Source organism: Nanorana parkeri, unplaced genomic scaffold (assembly GCF_000935625.1).
Source record: "Nanorana parkeri isolate BGI_ZX_2015 unplaced genomic scaffold, ASM93562v1 scaffold29, whole genome shotgun sequence".
In the NCBI taxonomy this organism is placed as follows: domain Eukaryota; kingdom Metazoa; phylum Chordata; class Amphibia; order Anura; family Dicroglossidae; genus Nanorana; species Nanorana parkeri.
Genome location: NW_017306297.1, coordinates 3,174,431 through 3,198,963, shown reverse-complemented (window position 1 = coordinate 3,198,963; position 24,533 = coordinate 3,174,431). Strand labels below are relative to the sequence as shown.

The following is a 24,533-nucleotide window of genomic DNA, read 5'->3' as shown; positions in this document are numbered from 1 at the left end:
TGATGCATCTACCAGTATATTTAAAACTGGGTAGAGGGAACAGGGAAACACTGGGGAGCCCCAAATATCAGTAAAAAAAACAGACAGGAGTTATAATAGTTCTAATCCTTCCCCATTGTATCCAAAACTAGAAATAAAATACATTTCATAGATTTTTTTAATGACTTACAATGCGTACTCCAGAGAGTGTCATTTCCGTAGCACAGCCCCCCCATCCAATGGAACTCCTTCCCTCTGTCGCGTTCTCTTACTCTGTCTGCATTTAGGTGAAGTAGACTGAACTTCTACTTTCTCCTAAAACTCATCCCTGCACAGCTACCACCTTTTGGATCACCCCTAACCCTCCTAACTATCTTGTCCTGAATTGTTTTGTAACTGTGCTGTCTCCCTTTATATTGTAAAGTGCTGCATACAAAAAATATAATACTTATAATAAAAAGCAGTAGTGTAGTTTAACCCTTGTTCACCATTTATAATTCTTTTTTCAGCAGCATAAACAGACTCCAGACCCATATATAGCAGCTGATTGTTAGTCCCTCCGGCTGAGAGTCCTGGGTTACTACAGCCCCCAGTTCCACTGTTGGATTGCCACACAATACCACACTATATACGGGTATATATATATATAGAGATATAGATATATCTATATATAGATATATCTATATCTATATCTCTATATATACACGTATATAGTGTGGTATTGTGTGGCAATCCAACAGTGGAACTGGGGGCTGTAGTAACCCAGGACTCTCAGCCGGAGGGACTGAGCAGTTCCAGGAAACAAATTATTTTGCTGGGAAAGAACTGGCTTTGCAGTTCTCTCCAGAAAACCTGGATTTGGTATGGGATCCTGGAACTGGGAGATTTCAAAGAGGAGGGATGAGGAGGGATGAAATCTCCATTCCTGGGTTCATGGTTTAGTAGGGGCCAGCACCTAATGATTGCACACCTGTGCATAGCCCTTATGGAACGGGTGCTGGCTAATGCTCTGGGCTCCTGGTGGGAAGAGGGACAGTTTCTGTCTAGGAGTCAGGCGGACTCCACCCAGAAGCCAGAGTGAACCCAGGAGGCTGTGTATGTGTTGGAGGTGCCTGGGAATCAGCCAACGAGGATTAGTGAGCCTGGGACACACAAGGGATGTGTGGAAGAGTCTTTAAAAAAAATGCAAAAAAAAAATATTTTGAAAAAAATGTGAAGATTTGCCAGTGCTGTTTTCAATACTGCACTACTCTGATGATCATAAGTATTCAATGAAAGTGAAGCTGTGATGATTTCAATGTCAGAGGTTAGTTTTTAGCTCCAACATTTCAATCTTCACAGTTTCCTTTTAACTAGAAGGAAAGCTATAAAACCTAATAGTCTATGGTATGCACATATATCACGCAGTGATAATGGATTATTGTAGTAAAACACTTACCAAAATAAATCTTTACTTTGCTTCTTTAGGGTTTTGCCTTCATTGTCCTGTTGTGGTGGACAACGGTGATCCAGAGATACAGACATTGATTAGGAAATTTATTGAAGAATATAATTTAAAGAACCACACAAAACTTTATAATGTTGTCAATGTTACAGAAGCTACTAGAACAATGGTATGTACACTAATGGCAAAATGCCCAGAACTGTTGAAACTGAAGGTCAACCTTGTGATGCATTCTCAGAGTAGGGCCTACATGCTGAGTAGTTCAGTTTTCAGATAGATATTTCAGTTCTTCAGTAATCCACCCCACTCCCTGCAATGCACCTCCTGGGGATGCTGGAACACCCATCCAAGGCACTTTACTGCCTCTTACATTTAAAAAGCCGGAATTCCTGAGAATGTACACTCCTTCTGGCCCTGTAGAAGTGTTTGTTCTTATTTTGCAGGGGTTTACACAAAACTCATATTAAGTACATTTTCAGATTTCAGCACCATCGCTGAATACTTTTATTCTATTTATTTAGAATATTTTATTCTATTGTTGACTGAAATAGGAGCTCTGGCTGCAATGCTTACCCTTCAATCTGGCGCTATCCCCTGCTGCGATTCTATTTTACCACAAGATGTCACTCGTTTTCCAGATTGAATGATGCCCAGCACCCACTTCCCGTGTGTGTAGGGCATCAATGGCCTGTCCCTATGTGCCCTGCAGTATAATGATGCAGAGGGCCACCTTTTGCCAGGGAAGAGGCAAGAACGAGCAAGAGGAAAAGTGGGTTTAGAAGAAAAAGAGAAGATCTGTTACAAAAAGCCCTGCTATCACACACTTTTAAGTGTGTTCCCTGCTGGGTCCTGTGCTTCCTCCCACAATTCACTACTGTGCATTTTGGTGCGCTGTGTTGCTAAAAATGGTGCAAGCCCCCTTTTGCTGTGTGTTCTGGTGTGTTAGGCAGATGGAAAATTAATTATTTTATATTGTATTGTATATAATAAATATTGTATTTCCATAACATAATACAAAATATTATTTTTTTACTTTAAGCATAGTTTTACATAAATATTAATGTATATACTGTATAACTGTCATAGTTCCAGAGACAAATTCCTACTGTTAATCAAAAGCTGTTGTCTTACAATGGACCTATACTGGAGTACACGATTCACACACACCCCTCCTTGCATATCAAATATTTAGTTCATGTTATATCTAATGTATAATTTCCCAATATAAACCATGTGGTATTAGCAGAGAGAAATACAGTAAATTACAATATCATAAACTCTTTTTAGCATTTTTGAATATTCTCTAAAAAAAAAACACTTGAAATCTGGTACCTATCCTATATAGCTTCACTTTAAACTAATAATGATATACATAAAGTTTGTACTTTTGTCAGAACTGTGATCAAATCTTACTGGTTATAAAAAATTAAGTTCAGGAGGTCTGAAGATAAATCGTAGACATGTGCCCTGCCAAAAAATTCACTTCACTTTGTTTAGTTTCATTTCAGATTTTTCGTTATTTAATTGTTCAGGATTCGGGTCTAGAAGTGAGTTTGTTTCAGGATTCGGATTCAGACAAATCCAAATTTTCCATTATGTCGGATAAGTTAGATGATATTTACGAACAAATTTTCGTTACAGCAAAGTGGCATTAGAAACTAATATTTTTCTTTGTACTTTTTATAGTCCACAGAAACAATACAAAAAACAGTGTGCAGCTTTCCATCCCCCCCAACTCATACCAAAATCTTTCAGGGGTGGTAGGAATTTTAGGGAGGATCCCAATTCCCGTAAAATATTCGAATTTCCGAAAATTTGTCCGAATTTTTGAATTCAGAACTAAAGGAATGATGCATGACTAATAAATAGGATGATTTGCAGGTTTACAATTTGATTCAGCTGTTCCATGGAATTTGGTGTAATTTGTCTGATTTTTAAAACTCTAGGAAGCAGAGAAGAAAAAGTTTAAATTAAAGTTCACAATTCAAGCCACCAACTGTTCAAAGTCCGGCCATGCTATTCCGGGAGATGAATGTGCCATTGAACAACAAAGTGTAAGTTTAACAAAGAAAATTTAAATTATGACCTCTCTCTCTCTCTCTATCTATTGTGATGTTTGGGGAATTTAGCACAAATGGCGAGCGCTCAAAGACCAGTCTCAAAGCCACGTTAGCATAAAACAAAAGAGTCTTTTATTGCTTCCGGAACAGAAAGTAGCTTTTCGTCAGCAAAACAGCATGCAGTCAATAACTGTATAACCATGTCTCACCAACTCAGCATGGTCACATATACTGCATGTGACTCTTCCACACATCCCTTGTGTGTCCCAGGCTCACTAATCCTCGTTGGCTGATTCCCAGGCACCTCCAACACATACACAGCCTCCTGGGTTCACTCTGGCTTCTGGGTGGAGTCCGCCTGACTCCTAGACAGAAACTGTCCCTCTTCCCAGCAGGAGCCCAGAGCATTAGCCAGCACCCTTTCCATAAGGGCTATGCACAGGTGTGCAATCATTAGGTGCTGGCCCCTACTAAACCATGAACCCAGGAATGGAGATTTCATCCCTCCTCATCCCTCCTCTTTGAAATCTCCCAGTTCCAGGATCCCATACCAAATCCAGGTTTTCTGGAGAGAACTGCAAAGCCAGTTCTTTCCCAGCAAAATAATTTGTTTCCTGGAACTGCTCAGTCCCTCCGGCTGAGAGTCCTGGGTTACTACAGCCCCCAGTTCCACTGTTGGATTGCCACACAATACCACACTATATACGGGTATATATATATATAGAGATATAGATATATCTATATATAGATATATCTATATCTATATCTCTATATATACCCGTATATAGTGTGGTATTGTGTGGCAATCCAACAGTGGAACTGGGGGCTGTAGTAACCCAGGACTCTCAGCCGGAGGGACTGAGCAGTTCCAGGAAACAAATTATTTTGCTGGGAAAGAACTGGCTTTGCAGTTCTCTCCAGAAAACCTGGATTTGGTATGGGATCCTGGAACTGGGAGATTTCAAAGAGGAGGGATGAGGAGGGATGAAATCTCCATTCCTGGGTTCATGGTTTAGTAGGGGCCAGCACCTAATGATTGCACACCTGTGCATAGCCCTTATGGAAAGGGTGCTGGCTAATGCTCTGGGCTCCTGCTGGGAAGAGGGACAGTTTCTGTCTAGGAGTCAGGCGGACTCCACCCAGAAGCCAGAGTGAACCCAGGAGGCTGTGTATGTGTTGGAGGTGCCTGGGAATCAGCCAACGAGGATTAGTGAGCCTGGGACACACAAGGGATGTGTGGAAGAGTCACATGCAGTATATGTGACCATGCTGAGTTGGTGAGACATGGTTATACAGTTATTGACTGCATGCTGTTTTGCTGACGAAAAGCTACTTTCTGTTCCGGAAGCAATAAAAGACTCTTTTGTTTTATGCTAACGTGGCTTTGAGACTGGTCTTTGAGCGCTCGCCATTTGTGCTAAATTCCCCAAACATCACAATAGATAGAGAGAGAGAGAGAGGTCATAATTTAAATTTTCTTTGTTAAACTTACACTTTGTTGTTCAATGGCACATTCATCTCCCGGAATAGCATGGCCGGACTTTGAACAGTTGGTGGCTTGAATTGTGAACTTTAATTTAAACTTTTTCTTCTCTGCTTCCTAGAGTTTTAAAAATCAGACAAATTACACCAAATTCCATGGAACAGCTGAATCAAATTGTAAACCTGCAAATCATCCTATTTATTAGTCATGCATCATTCCTTTAGTTCTGAATTCAAAAATTCGGACAAATTTTCGGAAATTCGAATATTTTACGGGAATTGGGATCCTCCCTAAAATTCCTACCACCCCTGAAAGATTTTGGTATGAGTTGGGGGGGATGGAAAGCTGCACACTGTTTTTTGTATTGTTTCTGTGGACTATAAAAAGTACAAAGAAAAATATTAGTTTCTAATGCCACTTTGCTGTAACGAAAATTTGTTCGTAAATATCATCTAACTTATCCGACATAATGGAAAATTTGGATTTGTCTGAATCCGAATCCTGAAACAAACTCACTTCTAGACCCGAATCCTGAACAATTAAATAACGAAAAATCTGAAATGAAACTAAACAAAGTGAAGTGAATTTTTTGGCAGGGCACATGTCTACGATTTATCTTCAGACCTCCTGAACTTAATTTTTTATAACCAGTAAGATTTGATCACAGTTCTGACAAAAGTACAAACTTTATGTATATCATTATTAGTTTAAAGTGAAGCTATATAGGATAGGTACCAGATTTCAAGTGTTTTTTTTTTAGAGAATATTCAAAAATGCTAAAAAGAGTTTATGATATTGTAATTTACTGTATTTCTCTCTGCTAATACCACATGGTTTATATTGGGAAATTATACATTAGATATAACATGAACTAAATATTTGATATGCAAGGAGGGGTGTGTGTGAATCGTGTACTCCAGTATAGGTCCATTGTAAGACAACAGCTTTTGATTAACAGTAGGAATTTGTCTCTGGAACTATGACAGTTATACAGTATATACATTAATATTTATGTAAAACTATGCTTAAAGTAAAAAAATAATATTTTGTATTATGTTATGGAAATACAATATTTATTATATACAATACAATATAAAATAATTAATTTTCCATCTGCCTAACACACCAGAACACACAGCAAAAGGGGGCTTGCACCATTTTTAGCAACACAGCGCACCAAAATGCACAGTAGTGAATTGTGGGAGGAAGCACAGGACCCAGCAGGGAACACACTTAAAAGTGTGTGATAGCAGGGCTTTTTGTAACAGATCTTCTCTTTTTCTTCTAAACCCACTTTTCCTCTTGCTCGTTCTTGCCTCTTCCCTGGCAAAAGGTGGCCCTCTGCATCATTATACTGCAGGGCACATAGGGACAGGCCATTGATGCCCTACACACACGGGAAGTGGGTGCTGGGCATCATTCAATCTGGAAAACGAGTGACATCTTGTGGTAAAATAGAATCGCAGCAGGGGATAGCGCCAGATTGAAGGGTAAGCATTGCAGCCAGAGCTCCTATTTCAGTCAACAATAGAATAAAATATTCTAAATAAATAGAATAAAAGTATTCAGCGATGGTGCTGAAATCTGAAAATGTACTTAATATGAGTTTTGTGTAAACCCCTGCAAAATAAGAACAAACACTTCTACAGGGCCAGAAGGAGTGTACATTCTCAGGAATTCCGGCTTTTTAAATGTAAGAGGCAGTAAAGTGCCTTGGATGGGTGTTCCAGCATCCCCAGGAGGTGCATTGCAGGGAGTGGGGTGGATTACTGAAGAACTGAAATATCTATCTGAAAACTGAACTACTCAGCATGTAGGCCCTACTCTGAGAATGCATCACAAGGTTGACCTTCAGTTTCAACAGTTCTGGGCATTTTGCCATTAGTGTACATACCATTGTTCTAGTAGCTTCTGTAACATTGACAACATTATAAAGTTTTGTGTGGTTCTTTAAATTATATTCTTCAATAAATTTCCTAATCAATGTCTGTATCTCTGGATCACCGTTGTCCACCACAACAGGACAATGAAGGCAAAACCCTAAAGAAGCAAAGTAAAGATTTATTTTGGTAAGTGTTTTACTACAATAATCCATTATCACTGCGTGATATATGTGCATACCATAGACTATTAGGTTTTATAGCTTTCCTTCTAGTTAAAAGGAAACTGTGAAGATTGAAATGTTGGAGCTAAAAACTAACCTCTGACATTGAAATCATCACAGCTTCACTTTCATTGAATACTTATGATCATCAGAGTAGTGCAGTATTGAAAACAGCACTGGCAAATCTTCACATTTTTTTCAAAATATTTTTTTTTTGCATTTTTTTTAAATACTCATGTTCTATGTGTAGGCATTGTATACATTGTGTAACATACAAGCATCTCAAACCTTTTCAATTTTAATGAAAAAGTAGGCATCCCTTTTACCCTTAGCAGTGTGTTTTAGAGGTGCACTGAAATGAAAATTTCAAAACCGAAATAAAAAAATGTCAGGGCAAAACCGAAACTGAAACCAAAAATGTTTTTTATTTTAATTTTTTCAAATATTGTATTATTTATTTTTTAAACTTTTTAATTTTTAATATTTATTTTTATTCATTTTTTATTAAATATTTTTATTTTTTACTTTACTTTTATGGGCTTCGGGTAAATATTAGGGGTCTTAACAGACCCCTGATATTTCCCTTTTAAAATGGAAAAAGAGATTGAGGACACAAAGTCCTCTATCTCTTTTTCTGCATCCCCAGTTATGAATGAACAGGAATCCTCTATACTGAGTGTTCCTGTTCATTGATAACATGAGGACATTGTGTGTTTACTATAACCACAATCATGAATGAACAAGAGGTGATGTAGATCACTTCAAATTAATTCATAATTGATGATATAGTCAACATGCTATGTCCTCAATTATCTACAAACACTCAGCAATCACTAATCGCTGAGTGTTTGTACCGCTCTCCTTCCTGACAGCTGTCACAGGAGGCTGAGCGAGCAGTGCGGGAAGAGGGCTCAGCCGCCTGCGACGGCGCTGGCTGTCTCCTCCCACACCGCTCTGCTGGACTGTGACAAGAGGCTGAGCGGTGTGGGAGGAGAGACGCTGGCCGCTCACAGCTCTCTCCTCCCGTTGCACTCGGCCGGCTTTCACATTCTCTCCTCCCCACTGGGACACAGAGCAGCGCCCAGCGGGGAGGAAAGAAAGCAGGGATGCGCCGCTGTATCGGCACAAAAGTGTCGCTTTCGGCATTTAGCCAAAAGTGCAATTTTCGGCCGATATGTTTCGGCGGTAGATATATCAGTGCATCCCTAGTGTGTTTGGAGGGCTCTTCTGTTTCAGACCCATGGTGTTTAACTTTGTGTCATCCTAACAGTAAGGGGGGAATTTATCAAAACTGGAGCAGACAAATTCTGGAGCACATTTGCACTGCAACCAATCAGCTTCTCTGTCTCATTTTCAAATCTTGCCTGAGCAAATTGAAGAGAGATGCTGATTGGTTGCCAACTGGGCAACTGCTCTACATTCTGTCTGCTCCAGTTTTGATAAATTCCCCCCTAAGTGTTCTTCAATGTATATCAACTTTCTTCAGCAGAAAACTGACAAACTTAAAACTAAAACCTAAACTAAAAATAACATGCAGTCCCTTTGGATTACAAGCCTTCTATTGACTTTCATCATCTCGCTTACAAATATTGTGAAACACAAGAGCAGCAGTCAGTTAGCAAGGCTATAGGCAATCTGAGAAGGAAAACGATCACAGATGGGCTAAATCAGAGGGCAAAAGAGTGTCCCCTTTTAATTGAAGGTAAAAAAAACTATGTTAAAATGGGCCTCTCTATAAATTGTAGTATAAAGGTGAGATTGCATTTACATTTAACACATTGTGGTTGATTTACTAAAGTAGTGGGCCATGTTCACTTTGCAAACTAAATTTTCACTTAGATTAGAAGTGAGGTGAAGCTAAGTGAAATCTCACTTTGCCAAGAATACCCATCATATGCTAGGGAAAAATGTTTTTAAAAATCCAGATTTTTTTTACCCACACATGATTGAATGGTTGAAGGCAGCACAGCTACGCCTCATTCAAGCTAAAATTCAGTAAAGTAAACATGCTCTAGTCCTTTAGTAAATCAGCCCCATCGTGTCAGTTAAAGAAAATCACTTGAAGGCAAAAAAAATTGCTAAAGGTATTGACTACAATATTGTATAGTGCCATAATATTTGCTTCTTAACTGCTTATATAAAAGGATATTGAGTACTGCTGCATTGAGAAATATCCTGTTTTTATCCAGATTTTATACAATGTATTATTAGATTGAACGCAAGTAAAAACTTAATGATTATTCTTTTCAAACATAAGACTATCTTTCCTGTTCAATAGAGTTTGGCCCTTCAGAAGTGTACAGCATCAGTGGAATGGCCATTACATGACCTGTAGTCACCAAATCAGTATTATGCCCCTTTTCACACTATCCAATCAGTAGGGGATCCGTGCATGGATCCCCTCCTGATCGGAGCAGTACGGATCGGATGTCACCTCTGTGACATCTGTGTCCGTCCAGTGACTGGACCAATGACCGGACCCCATATGGGACTATGGGGAATCGGATGTAAATCGGCATTTACATCAAATTACCCCCAATCCTGCACAATCAGGTCCAGCGAAACAGAACACTGTTCTGTTTGTTTTTCTGGACCTGGCCAGAGCCGGGGGCAACCAAATGAAAACAAACATCCATCTGTTTAGGTCTGTTTGCCCATAGACTTACTTTGGCCATCCGATTAGGTCCGACTGATTGGACCTCACATCTAGAAAGTGGCCACCAACACAGTGAAGGAACTTCATTACATCTTTCATTACTACACGCCTAGTGTGTAGGGATAAATTATGATCTTTGCTGAATTACATTTCTAGACTCCATTTTGTCTATGTAATATTATGCATAATGAAACATATTATGAAATGTATCTTCTAAGTAAATATGTTAAAAGATTAGGTACACTACCAGAAGTAAATGACATCTAAAATGACAGGTTGAAGATATTCCACTATACGATCATATTTTATATGTATATTATATTAAAGAAAAACATATATACTATTAAATACAGTTATAGACGTTCTATACATATATGTTAAACACATATACTAAAGACAGCTATAGACTTCAAAACATCTTACATACAAAACATGTTTTAACAAGTAATATTGTAAGGCATTTTTCCTATGGTTGGGTGTTAGCTGTTATCTGTAGGGTGTTAGCTGTTATCTTAAAGTGTTTGGAGAAATTTGCATAAGAGGAATTTTTAGTTTATCTAAACTAAGACACTTGATATGTATACGTAACGTGTGGAACAAATAATGCTGATTTAGGATGTATTTTGTGAAACTGAACAATGATGTAACCTAATCTTTATCTTGATGTATAGACCTATAAAAGCTGTATGAACTAGAGAGGGGTTGGAATTGGCCTGACAAACTATGGCCTTTCCCCATACACGTGTGTCAAATAAACCTTTTATCTGATTTGGATCTACTCACAGACTGTTGCTGTTTTACTCTTAAAATTACCTAATCACTAGAGCTATGCCATCTACAAACTCACTGATGTCACTTGTGAACACCAGCAACAGTGAAAACTGCTCCTGATCCCGACCCTGGCATATCATCTTACAGTGAGGTGTGAAGAATATATAGTGTCACCACTAACCATCTTCAAATCTCCCCCTTTTCCTTTTGTAAGTGGCTCCATTTTACCTTTAGGCCCACCAAGGAGAGTGAACACTGTACATAAAACCATGATAATGCACAAGTGGAAACAATACATAATGGAAAGATAAAGAAAAGAAGCACAGTTAAAACTTTGTGCAGTTATATTTAAAGGAAGTAAAAATACTACTTTAAAAAGCATTTAGTACTGTTTCATCCAATTCTACCTCTACTATGATACACAATCCTTTATTACATATTGAAAAAAGCGGGGGGCTGTAAATTATGTATAAATGGCTCGTAAATGTGTTGCCAGAAGTAACCAATTGGAAGTTTTTTTTCATTTTCTAAATTTGTAATGTTATTACTTTTTATAAATAATGTGTAATCCTGTTTTACACTGATTACTACATATAAGATACAATGGGGCTGATTTACTAAAGGCAAATATATTTTTGCTTGCCCATGTTTGGATGATGGAAGTCAACTAAGCTTCACCTAATTCACTAAGCAAAGTGAAAATGACCTTGCAAAACCCAGAACTGTATGTCAAACAAAATGTATTGCAGGTGATTGGTGTTTTTATGCATATGGTATTGTACATCAAATTTTTACCTGTGCTCAAGTAACATTGTGAATTTATGTCCCTGACTTCTCCATTAGGAGGCAAAAACACCATCGTCAAACAGTGTCCTCTTTCCTATGGAAACAAATTTATTTACAATGTTTAGTATCAATATTTATCAGTATATTTTGTTTCTGCTACTTCTCATAACATATTTAGCCTTTATATAGAGTGTTTTGTACAAGTGTACTGAATAACAATTCTTACACTGATGTTTTGTTCTATGTTACATTTTGTTTCTAAGAACTGAAACTCAAAATTGATCTTTTTTTAATGAGACACTGATTAACGTATGCTAGAAAGAGATCGAAGTAAAAGGAATACAGCTAATATTAAGCTCTCATTTAATATTATTATTAGAGTTTGCTTTTGCACTAATAAAACTTTGGGACCTATTAGTAAAGCAGCCAAATTTGAATGTTGTTGCTTTTTTAAGTCGGATTTTACAAGTTTGATTTGGGGCTGTTAATAAAGACTTTTAGGCATTATTTCTACCCAATTTTACCCTAATTTTAAAGCTTTCACAATTCCCTTATTTCTGTGTATTTGTTTCAGATTCTTCTTACCGTTATGGAAATGAAGACTTATTTTCTGGAGAAAATGTTACTAGTTTTACTATGAACTAGTGAAATTCACTGGCTATAAGAACAGCTATGGAAAAGCATGTCATTAAAGGACATGCCAAGAAAACTGTAAGTGTGTGAAATACATTTTTTTGACAGATTTTATAAATCATGGCTCCCTTGATCTTTTTTCACACTATTTCAGTTTCTCATATTTACACATTTTGGGGGGAACAGACAACAACAATGTTAAAAACTGCAGTAAAATTAATCCTTTTCTAAACTTCTTTGCCCATAGCAACCAATAAGCTTTTAACCCTTTTTTCCTGTCTGTGTGCATGTCTGAAATTGAAACATGGATTCTGATTGATTACTATAGACAATTGCTGTAGATAGCTTCCTATCTGTACATTTAATGTACATTAGCCTCTAATTCCTTTGCATTAAAGTAGTATTAAACCCTCACACTTTTTTTCAGTAATGAATCCAGATCAAATAAATATACAGGACATTGCCCAGCAAAGCATTGCTTTACATTTTTGCCCAAACACAATCATCATGTTTATGAACAGCTGCTTCCAAGTCTTTCAGCTCAACTTCCCTAAACTTCCTGTCCAATACTAGATCACAAGGGACAGAGAAGACTCCAACAACTGTTCATCTACTAGCTTGGAGAAGGGAGGAGAGGGGGCCAGGGGGAGGGTAGTAGCTTGATTTGCTGTGTTTGTGGAGACAGAGTTTACTAACGCGCACAAGGGTGACTGCATAGAACTCTGCTTGAGAAAGGAGTCACTAAAACAGTATGTCAGGGCCAGCGCTCAGGGGACCAGATGATTCTACAAGGAAACTAAAACTTTTAAACATCAAGAAGCACCATCCATTGTAAGTGATTTCATCAGCATTTGAAATAGTTTAAAATCCTTTTGACTTTAATATCACTTTAAGTATTGGTTTGCACATTCTGCTTTAAACCATTTCTTACAGTGTGCAAATATGGCACAAACAATTCAAAGGTGCAGTTATTGTTGCTAATTTTTAATTTCATGATTTTGAAATTAAAATATCACTAAGAACTAAATTTCAGTAAAATGTTATAAACAAAAAGAGAGACTTGGTCAATAGTCTGAATACTTTTGCAAGGACGTGGACTTGACAATATCCACTTAACAGGTCAAAGCACTCACCCCATTTATATCAGTTGTGCATACTTCTGTATTCACATTAGCATATACACTCTTAGAACAATTTGTCTGTGTGATATTAAATTCCAGTTTATAGATCCATCCACTGACAACCTGAAACAGATTAAACATGGGTAAGCAAACATGTCTTGTTCATTTGAACAGGAGAGACTGAAATCCTTTCAGAGCTTAGGTAATTCACATATACCACTATCACTTCCTGACTATCTGCTAATTTCTAAAATGCAGATAAAGACACTAACAAATATTTATATAGCTTCCTCTTACTGTATGTCACTACAAAGGGAATAATAGCTCACAGAAGGTCATGGGGGCAAAAGCAGAAATGTAAGCTTAGTTTATTATAGCTTGATTTACATTGCTCCTAATAAGTAACGTAAATACAATTTAAAGAGAGCCTGCCACCAGCTTAAAAAATGCAGTTAAAAGCACAGAAAAAAAGCTTTTAAAAGCTTACCTACAGTATTTTCTCTGCCCATAAACTATTGTTATTTTTGTATTAATTTGCAAATGCCTTTGATTTGCTTTAATTTTTTTTACCTCTCTAGGAGAATCAATTCACTAACAAAGCCCCCTTTCCTGCCATGTCATAGCCCTCTCCTCCCCTGGGAGCATCTAATTGCTCTCTCCTGGCTCAGCTTCTCTACCCCTCCTTTCTTCTTTTTACATAGCCTTTTATGTAGCCAATGGGTAGGAAAGAGTGGGGAATACTATACAGTGCTCTTTGAGTGACAGCTCTGAGTCTGCTGGTACTGTTGACATCACATCCAAGATGACAGTGCCCAGCAACAATCTCAGAGCTTTTAGATTTCTACATAGGAGATGTTTTTATAAGTAAGCGACATGCAGAGAATGTGTTAAAGGCACATATGAGCACAAATTATTATAGGACGATTTTTGTTGAAAGAAATGGTCTGTCAACAGGTCTGTGTGTGTGATATTTCAAAGGGGGCAGTAGGTCAGCCCTCACGATAAATGTTGTTCCCATGTAGAGGTCCCCAGTATTAACTCCATTTACAGAAATACATAGCTAAGAAATACAAAACCGTAACAATTTGCATTAATTTTACTGAAGGGATGTCCAAAAATGCCCTTGGATTAATAAGCGGCCCTGGCACATAGAAGACACCAGTCAAAATCTTTGCAAATGATGGACCTGTGTTAAACCCGCTGGAGTAACATTATTTTTCACTGATTTTATAGCTGGATTATGGCCATATCAGATGATGTGCATGACTGCTCGTCAGAATTAATAGGGCTGGTTCAAAAATCATATCCTGCCTCGTTTGTTCTTCCCTGTGATTAGTTTCTCTTAGCAATATAGCACAAATGCAGACATCCAAGCTGAACGTTTGTGTTATGCATCCAGCAGCAAATACTTGCAGACGGAATAGTATCAGCCCTGCCCACATGTCCTTTGCAAAACCACTCAAACCCCCGCATCCTACTCTTCACAACATATAGGGACTAATTGTTTGGCCATACCAAGGTAAGAACTGGGAGGGCGAATTAGGCTTCTTGAAATAGCACAGGACGTGTGCACAAGACACTGGACAGTTCTGAATTTCTCTTATGTATTTTTTGCACTTATTAAGCAGATATAGCATAAATGCTTTGAATGGTATACTTAACAGACCAAAAGGGAGCAAATAAGAGAAGTTAATTGTTGAGGTTTCCATACACTTTAACTGTTATATGTGGTCACACATTCTTAGCCTCTTTTCCATATTTATTTGCTATTTCACCTTTACTTTTTCTATGTGTTGCAGCTCAGTGATCTTGTGTTCTGTTTTCCTCTAAATGATTCAGGCTATCCCAGCTGTGTATAGAAAGTTCATCTCATAGCTGGTAGAGAACTCTGTGTGGTGGGTGGCACATATACTTACCTTGCGCTCAGCGTTTGTAACACTTTGCAGCTCAAAGTAGAATGGGTGGTTTGCAACTTTGTTCACGTTTTCAATTGCAGATTGTATGATTGTTGACAGCTCCTCATTGTTTGGGTCTATAGGTACATAACACCCCAGGCAAGGAACAACGACAACACTCACAGTAGGTTCTACAACTAGCAATAAAGTATAAAACAGAAATTTACTTTACATAAAAGCAACATGTTGTACGATTGAAGTCATTGAAATACATCTTTAAAAAGAATGTGACAGAAAATGTTCATGTCCATACAGTCAAGGTTTTGTCTGTGCAGGTTTAAGACTACATGATGTATACCAAAAAGCTAGAATTACGCATCAAGTACATATTTAATGAAGACTTTGTTGTAACTTACTTGCCTTATTTATGTTGCCACTGTCACATTCATGTGCAGTCAATTTACTTGTACACTTGCATGCTCATTCAATATGAGAACAATTGATCAATATTTCCAACTTCCAAAATTCTTATGTCTTATGTTTGCTTCAGTATTCTTTATATTCTGCCAAAAACTAATTCCATGTAGGTTTAATTATTAAATGCAGAACGCTTAGTAGTGAATCGGCAATCGATTGCCTCAGGTTTAAGAAAGGGGAACCAAAATCTTGTTGGTTTTGATATTTCACTTTACATCAACATAGTACTTTGCACTACCTTGAATACCACTAAATGTATCAACAAAGATTATTTTCTGCCTAAAAAAAGATCCTTTTTTTATAGCCATGCATAGCATAATGTTACTCATTCAAAAAATATAGCTTTAACAGTATGCTGACATACCTTTAGGAATAATAGAACAGTTTTTGGATAAAACCTTCTTTGTGTTTTGAGCTGTGTCGACCAGAATGTGTGCTGAGCATTCCCCTCTTTCCTGAATGGACAGAATAAGCAGATTAAGGAAGGATACTAGAAAGTACTCCTAAAACAAAATGGAACTGTTTAGCCCTATTGGCCATCTGTAATGAACTTACCTCTCAGGTGTCACGGACTGGGCGTGGAGCTCCGCCTCCCCGCCGGTGAAGTCATACGTCTCCTCCCTCCTAGTCGGCTTAAAGCCATGAAAATTCAGTTGCACAGTGTTCGTGCAATTAAGCTGGACACTGGCAATTGAACCTCTCCATTGACCAGCTCCTAAGACAGCAGTTGTCACTACTGTACAACAGAACATTCCCCTTCCATCTTCTGCTGGCTGCAGATCTTACCTGACACAGCAGTTATCACTAGACATGTGCACTGCCAAAAAATTAGTTTCGTTTCGTTTTAAATTCGGATTTGTGTTATTTCGTTTTTCAGGATTCGGGTGTGAAAGTCAATTCGGATTCGGAATTCGGATTCGGACGAAATTCGGTAGCGTTAGTACGAACGTTCGTTTCGTTTTCTGTTTCTTATTCGTTTCTTATTCGTTTCGTTCGTTTGCAGCAAAAGTGACATTTGAGGGGGAAAAAATATTTTTCTCCTCTAATGTCACTTTGCTCCAACGAACGAAACGAATAAGAACAGAAAACGAACGTTCGTGCGAACGCTACCGAATTTCGGAAATGGAAATTCGGATTCGTTTGCATTCGTTATGTCTGTAATTCGGAATTCGGATACATCCGAATGTCCGAATTTACGAAAATTCGTCCGAATTTCGATTCGGAACGAAACGAATCGCACATGTCTAGTTATCACTGCCGAGATATCCTTTCCATCCCCCTCTGGCAGTAGATCTTCTAACCACTTCCACTGCTGATTCCTTCACAGCAAGCATCTATTCCACACCACAAGTTACCCCTAATGATCTGGGAGAAATTGTATCTGTTACGCTTCCTTCAGATGAAATTCACTGGAGCCTGAAGTTGCCTTGTTCCTGGTTGTTAACCCTTCAGCAGCAACCATGCAAAACTGGAAACCTATTACAGATCCTCCCTTCTATCAACCATACAAGATTGCACCCTTACTTTAAGGACTTCCTTTGTTGTATCTCTGAACTGCAAGTATATATTTTAATTCCTACTTTATTGACTATTTAAGTTTACCTAAAGTTATCTGAGGAAGTGAAGTAACTATTCTCTAAAGAGTTCTGTAGATAATCCTCTGAACTACTATTAACTGGCGAAGCTGTTTTCATGCAACCCTTTGGGGAGGAATTAACCCTTGATTATATCCATAGCTGAGATCCTAAAAATCCAGATATCCCTGCTGAGTGTTACACCATCCTACACATGCTACTCCAAAAGCTTGTAAGCTAAGCTAAGCTAAGCACACAGTCTCCACTACAGGATGTTGGACCTCACAAGAGAAGAGATGTCTCCACACCATTCTGTACTTTTTTTCAATTGTCAGGCTGCCTATTGATCCCCCTTCACAGTGGGTGGAGGCAAAGATAGCAAAATTGTCTGGCATTGCTTTGTCACTTGACACACTGGTGAGTCTTGCAAACCATCATTTACAACTCCACCAGCTGCCTCTTGCAGTGCTGCACTAGACTTTAGGGGCAACTAGTAGAAGCACCTTGTCAGGAACTTTGTTCCAGCCAGAGTTGAACTCTAGCACCTGCACATGTGTGCTTGTGCACAGTTCTGCACATAATGTGCATGGCCATGCACCTACATGGTGCGTATGCATGTCCATGCAAGTGTCTCTTGGTGTGTGCACGGTTGTGCATGCACGCTCATTGCCTGCAGTGGTGACCAACTGTTTTTTTTTAAACTTAGGCTCTGCTGTCACTCTTCTGTTACTTGTGATTCTGCATCCTGACTCTGATCTCTTCCAGCCTAGGAGACATTGACAGATTCAGATTTCTGCACAGATGCAGTGCATGGAGTGACCAGGTTGACACCCTAGGCAGGAAGTATGTTAATAGAGAATGATATCAATCTCCCACCATGCGGAAGCTCAGATCTCCTGGTTTACACAGGTGCTATAGAGAAACTGAATGGAAACTTCCAAAAGAGGGTCACACATACTGTATGTTAAAACAAATATAAAATATCAGTTTCAAACATAAACATAAACTAGAAAAAGAAAAAAAATGGATACCAAAACATTATAGCTTTCCTTTAACCCTTTTGCTGCTCCATGACTATTATGGCAGCCGACTGACTCCCGACTGCTGGCTTTCACGTAGAAGTGATTTAAGTGGCTCTAAAGCTGCTAGATCATTTATATACACTTGTAATGGAGTCCCCTCTGCCACGTGTCCCAGGCTCAACCGCCCCCCTGGGGGACTGAAGAACTTGTCAACTGGACTATGCTACCACATAAGGAGCCTGTCAGTCCACTGACGATAGCAATAATGTTAAAAAAACCTTAAAAAAATGTTTTAAAGCCCACTATGTACAAGTACATACAAACCCAAATGCACATATCGGGTATGCACACACAATCTCATAGTTTATATTGTAACCAACCCCCCCAAAAATGGTATTATATTGCGCTTGCATGCACTAAGGCTCAATTCACACTAGTGTGAGCATTTACAGGCAATTTTGCAGCGTTTTTTATTTGTGCGTCCTTGTGTATTTGTTCAGACATAGTCAAGCTTGAGTGTCTTTGTTTTACCCAATGAAAAGCTAGGTATTAGGAGAAGGAGAGGGTTGTTTAGCTTTCAAAAACACACATTTTCAGGTGTTTTTCAGACCCTTCTTTTGAAGCTTCAAGTGACAAAACCCTCAAGTGCCAATCAGGGCTAAAATTTGATAAACAGTAGTGCAAATATCATGTAACATAAAAAAACAATGACCACCATTTTATTCTACAGAGTCTGTACTTTCAGAAAATATATAATGTTTTGTGGAATTAAGTGCATGGTCTTGTAAAAAATGCGCCTTATAGTGCGCACAAGAATGCAAACATGGTTCTGGCAGCAAAAGGGTTAAATGGACACACAAGCTATTATAGCCATATTGACTTACAGCATCTTCTGATTTGAAGTCACATTGTTTCCAAGATGTATAAGCTTTCAATGGGCACACACTTTCTCGTATTTCAAAATTCACAAACTGATCTGTTAGGTTGTCATTTTCTTGCTGATAGTTAAAAAAAAACGGAAAACATGAAAATGCGGTATCTTTGATATTTTTGAATTTAGACACGCATGATATTATTATTCACTCACAATCACATGATTATCACTTTTTTTTACATCACTCTTTGTAAAACATTTTATGATTTTACAATTTTTTAAACATAATAAATATAGTAACACAAATGGACAACTCTCAACACACCTTCTTAGTGCCAACTGTTCTTTTTATTAAGGTAGTCATGTTAAAGTGTATTTCCACTTTTGTAGCCAAATTGGTATAACTACTTTAGATTTGGTGTATGTTCCCATTCACATAGCATAACTTAAAAATTGATGCTTTTACATTCTCTTTTCTCAATACTCCAAATCTGAAGTTTTCCCATTTAATGTATTGTGAAGGAAGGGGCTGGAAAGTTAAGGTGTACCATTAATAACCCTAACTGTGCTGGCAAATATTTTCTGTTGTAAATCAGATTGAAACACGGTCTGTCCTAACAAAGGGTTAATATCACAAAGCTTAGGTTCTGCATTGTATGTTAATGCACTTTATCTTTGTCTGTCCCCACTTGTTCCCCATCTACTTTAACTTTAAAATTGTTCAGAATAGATTTCAGTCTGCTCCTCAAAGGCCTGCCCTGAAGAAACAACTAGAAAAGTAAGAAATATTTTTAAATAAATTATGTCGGTATGCTGTGTGAATGGGAACATATAGTGGAGGCTTTTTCAAATATGACTGCAAAAGTGGAAATACACTTTAAAGCTTATTCTTAGGGTTATCTATCCCCATTAATCATTACTCATCCCACCCTTCTCGGCCTTTTGGCTAAGATCAAGTGTAGTATCTGTTCTTATCAGTTGTTGGAGGGGAAAGGATGCTGCCATCCGATGGGAGAGCATTCTAGTACCCTCTGACGTAAAGGTGGGTGCCAGAGGAAAGTTCTGTCTACTGTTGGTAGCGTCAGGCCCTGAGGGGTAGACCCCAGACAGTGGGAGAACCTACGATGCTGCTACCTTCTTATGTGGGCGGAGAATCACTTGGTCTGGCTGGAGGGTTGGGAGGCGTCAGAGCCCGTGGTGCTGTGCCCCCTGGGGGTGGCGTCCCAGGGGTGCTCAGAAAGTCACTTGGGTGTGGGACCCCACTTTGACTCATTGTGCACATGGACACGGCACCATATTGCATATGCTGCACAACGCCTCTTGGATAGGCCTTATGGCTAGTCTGGAGCAATATTTTATTTTTGCACTCAGGCCCCTAGGGCCTGTCAGCGTGGTGCACTGGCACTTTTTATTTATTTATTGCACCTTATGTACGAATTGGCACTTTTTGATTGAAAATTTTGACCCACAGATTGACTGAGGGTGCAGGCTCCTTCGGGGCCTTTTCCCGACGTTGGGGAGGAGATTCTGTGCCCTCATATAGGGTTCTCTGTCTCCTCCCGCCTCTGGGGGTTTCTCTTTGGGAGATTCTCCAACCTAGTACTTGTGGGACCTGATTCGGCAGGTCCCGAAGGATCGAGGTCCACTGGCCTTCGTCTCAACCCCTGTCAGGAGCCTTGAAGGACCAAGCACCCTTGTGCACGTTTTTGTGTGCTGTGATTTCAAGGTTCACTTTTTTTGTTTACAGGGGCTCTTAAAAAATCTATATGCTACACATAGAACTAATAAATAGAAAATGTACCTACCCTTATCTTGGCCTCTGTGATTCTGTACAAAATAAACTTGTTTCCATCAACTTTTTCTCCATTGTATGATTTGAGTGCTTCATCTACCGCTTCAAAAATACTCTCGTTATCACAGTCCACGTCAGTAACTGAAACTGGAACAGCAGAACCTAAGGAGCAATAAGAGAAAAGGAGCAGAATGGGTAGGAGCCCCATTGCTGACAGAGAATTTGTGAAAGACTGCTCAGGAAAATGTGAGCATATGAACCCCAGGCAAAAGCAAACAGAACAATGCTTGAACAGAGAACGGTCAGTAAACTCTGACATGTCTTACCCAATCCCACAATACAAACTCCAGTATAGGATTAAATTGTCAATAGTTGTGTGTGTGGCCAGTGCACGTCATAAAGGTTGTCCACCTTTACTAGTATTAACAGAATTTCATGACTTCTACTGAAACAAAAACATCCAGTAAATCTCTGTAATACACGCATATTTGCCCATTTTTTATCCATTTAAAGTCCCTACAAGTACAGAAAAATTCCTGTTGATCTGCCAAAATGCACTCGGCACCTAATTTCCTGTTGTGGACTGACAACACACAGAGTTTTGTGGTCTCGGATAACAATAAATTGTGTCAGCCCTGCTCAGTTATGTTTTTCTAAACTACTGAATACTCCAATATTCAATAGTAGTCCAAGATAAGAACTGGGGAGGGTTGATTAGGCTCCCTAAAATAACACTGGAAATGTGAACAAGACACAGGGCAGCTCTGAATTTCTGATGTGGTCAACAGTTTTCTTTTTTTTTTTTGCATCTATTAACCACTTGCTGACCGGGGTGTTTATACCCCCTTCATGTCCAGGCCATTTTTCAGTATTCAGCGCTGCGGTACTTTGACTGACATTTATTCCGTCATGCAACGCTGTACTGAAATACATTTTATACCATTTTTTGGGGACAGATAGAGCTTTCTTTTGGTGGTATTTAATCACCACTATGGGTTGTTTTTTTTTACTACATAATGAAAAAAGTACCTAAAATTTTTTTTAAAATACTGTTTTCCCTACGTTATGTTTTAAAGCATTTATTATTACCCAAGTTTTTGCTAAAATATAAAAGACGGGGTCACGTTGGGTAAATAGACACCAAACATGTCAAGCTTTACAATTGCGCGCACCCGTTAAATCGCTAAAAACTACCATACTCAAAATTGACCATAGCCGATGATTTAAAAGCTTTTACCGCTCATCAGTTTAGTGTTATCAGTGATTGATGACCCTAGAATTATTGTTCGCACTCGGACGTTCACGGCGATATATAACATGTGCGGCTCAACGGATGTAATTGCCGTTTTCGCAAGTAGGCGGGCTTGACGCATGTTTGCTTGTGCATGTGGGGCGGGGGACTTTAATTTTTTATTTATTTATTGCTTTGATATGTGATTTTTTATTTTTTTGTGTAACTTAAAATCTTTTTTTTTCTTCACTGAACTTTATTGCTATCACATAAACATATATAAACGCTTTTACTTGTATATTTAACAGAGAAAAAATTAGCATTCTGGAATGGGCATGCTTCTGTCAGTACACTAACAACTACATTTTCAGTTTAAATTAAAGGAGAACTATGAGGTGAGTGCTTTTCACTCACCTCATAGTTCTAGCCGACCTGTGACAATGAGACTGTCACATGTCGGCTCATTAGATCAGGAGGTGAGCGAACATATACCGACGTTCGCTCACCTCTCGATCCTGTCACGGCTCTCTGCCGTGACAGGGGAGGGGCTGGATTCCCCCCACCCCGCTCCGATCCGCCAGCGCTGACTGGCGGAACGGACTGGGAGGGGGTGGGTACAGCTGGCTCTGCCTCTAGATAGGCAGAGCCAGCTGTCACTCACTCAGCTGGGCGGATCCCGACATCGATGTTGGGATCCGCTCCGGGTGCGGTGTCTCAGTATACCACGAGCTGTAGCTCGCGGTATACTGAGCTTAGTGTAATGGGAGGACGCTAGTTTGTGTCCTCCCGTTACCCTAAGGAGAACTATGGGGAAAAGCCCTGACCCCATAGTTCTCCTTTAAGTAAATACAACCCAAATTCCAAAAACGTTGGGGTTTGTGTAAAATCTACCTAAAAACAGAATGCAATGATTTGCAGATCTCATAAATCCATATTTTATTCACAATAAAGAATAGAAAATATATGCAATGTTTAAACTGTAAAAAATTACAATTTTAAGAAAAAAAAAACTAACTTTGAAATCGATGACAGCAACACATCTCAAAAAAGTTGGGACAGGCCCATGTTTACCACGATGTAGCATCCCCTCTTCTTTTAACAACACTCTGGGAGCTGAGGAGACCAGTTGCTGGAGTTTTGGGAATGTTGCCCCATTCTTGCCTGATATAGGATTCTAGCTGCTCAACAGTCCTTGGTCTCCTTTGCCCTATTTTTCATTTCAAGATGCATCAAATATTTTCAATTTGGTGAATGGTCTGGACAGCAGGCAGGCCAGTTAAACACCTTCTACTATGAAGCCATGCTGTTGTCATAGATGCAATATGTGGTTTAGCATTGTCCTGCTGCTGAAATATACAAGGCCTTCCCTGAAAAAGACGTAGTCTGTATGGGAGCATATGCTGCTGTAAAACCTGCATATATCTTTCGGCATTGCTGGTGCCTTTCCAGATCTGCAAGCTGCTCATTCCATACACACTAATGCACCCCCATACCATTAGAGATGCAGGCTTTTGAACTGTGCGCTGACAACAAGCCAGAAGGTTTAGTCCGGAGGACGTGGCGCCCATGGTTGGCAAAAAGAATATCAAATTTCGATTAGTCTGACCACAGAACAGTTTTCTACTTTGCGACAGACCATTTTACATGAGCTTTGGCCCAGGGGAGGCGGTGGTGTTTCTGGATCATGTTCAGATAAGGCTTCTTCTTTGCATGATAGAGCTTTAACTTGCATTTTTGAATGGCACAGTGAGCTGTGTTCACAGACAGTGATTTTTTAAAGTATTTTTTAAGCCCATGCAGTGATGTCCATCACAGAATCATACCTGTTTTTAATGCGGTGCCATCTGAGTGCCCGGGCATCCAATAATGCATTTTGGCCTTGTCCTTTGCGCACAGAGATTTCTCCACATTCTCTAAATTTTTTTATGATATTAGGGATGCACCGATATATCGGCGCCGAAAACATATCAGCCGAAAATGGCACTTTTGGCATAATGCCGAAAGAGCCATGTTTCGGCCGATACATCGACGCATCCCTGGTTTCTTTTCTCCCTGCTGAGAAAGTGACTGCCGGCCGAGCGCTGCAGGACGAGAGCGCTGTGAGCGGCCGGCGTCTCTCCTCCCACACCGCTCAGCCGCCTATCACAGTCCGGCAGAGCGGTGTGGGGAGACAGCGCTGTCACAGGAGGCTGGGCTTTCCTCTCTACACCGCTCGCTCAGCCTCCTGTGACAGCGTGTCAGAGAGAAAAGCAAGGTACACACACTCAGCGATCAGTGATCGCTGAGTGTGTGTACATAGTTGAGGATATGGTATGTTAACTATATCCTCAATTATGAATGAATGGGAGTGATCTACATTCCCCCGGCCCGCGCCCCGCTACCGGTCCGTGGATCAAATGTTACCGGGCCGCAGGCGAAGCAGCGCTCCCGACTCTGCTCTGCCCAGCTCCGTGTCACAGACTTTACTGCGGTTCATTGTGAACTGCGGTAAAGCCTGTGCCACGGAGGAGGGACAGCTGTATGTTCTGGCCAGTGGCGTAACAACCTGGGGGGCGGGCGGTGTGCAGGGCCTGTGGGGGTCTCTGCAGGATCTGTGGGGGGGCTTTGCAGGAGACAGCTTACGGAGACCCG

General features: G+C 39.5%; 1 protein-coding gene across 1 annotated transcript in view; it reads right to left on the bottom strand.

Annotated features, from left to right (window-relative positions):
• LOC108795792 (T-kininogen 2-like) overlaps positions 1–24,533 on the bottom strand; it is a 32,369-nt gene that overhangs the window by 2,270 nt on the left and 5,566 nt on the right. The window contains exons 2-9 of the mRNA XM_018567099.1: positions 20,681–20,833; positions 18,890–18,999; positions 15,774–15,864; positions 14,954–15,129; positions 13,050–13,160; positions 11,293–11,377; positions 6,861–7,006; positions 4,976–5,083 (exon numbers count right to left, since the gene is read on the bottom strand). Of these exons, the coding sequence (XP_018422601.1) occupies positions 4,976–5,083; positions 6,861–7,006; positions 11,293–11,377; positions 13,050–13,160; positions 14,954–15,129; positions 15,774–15,864; positions 18,890–18,999; positions 20,681–20,833 (980 nt within the window). The remainder of the gene's footprint in view (positions 1–4,975; positions 5,084–6,860; positions 7,007–11,292; positions 11,378–13,049; positions 13,161–14,953; positions 15,130–15,773; positions 15,865–18,889; positions 19,000–20,680; positions 20,834–24,533) is intronic.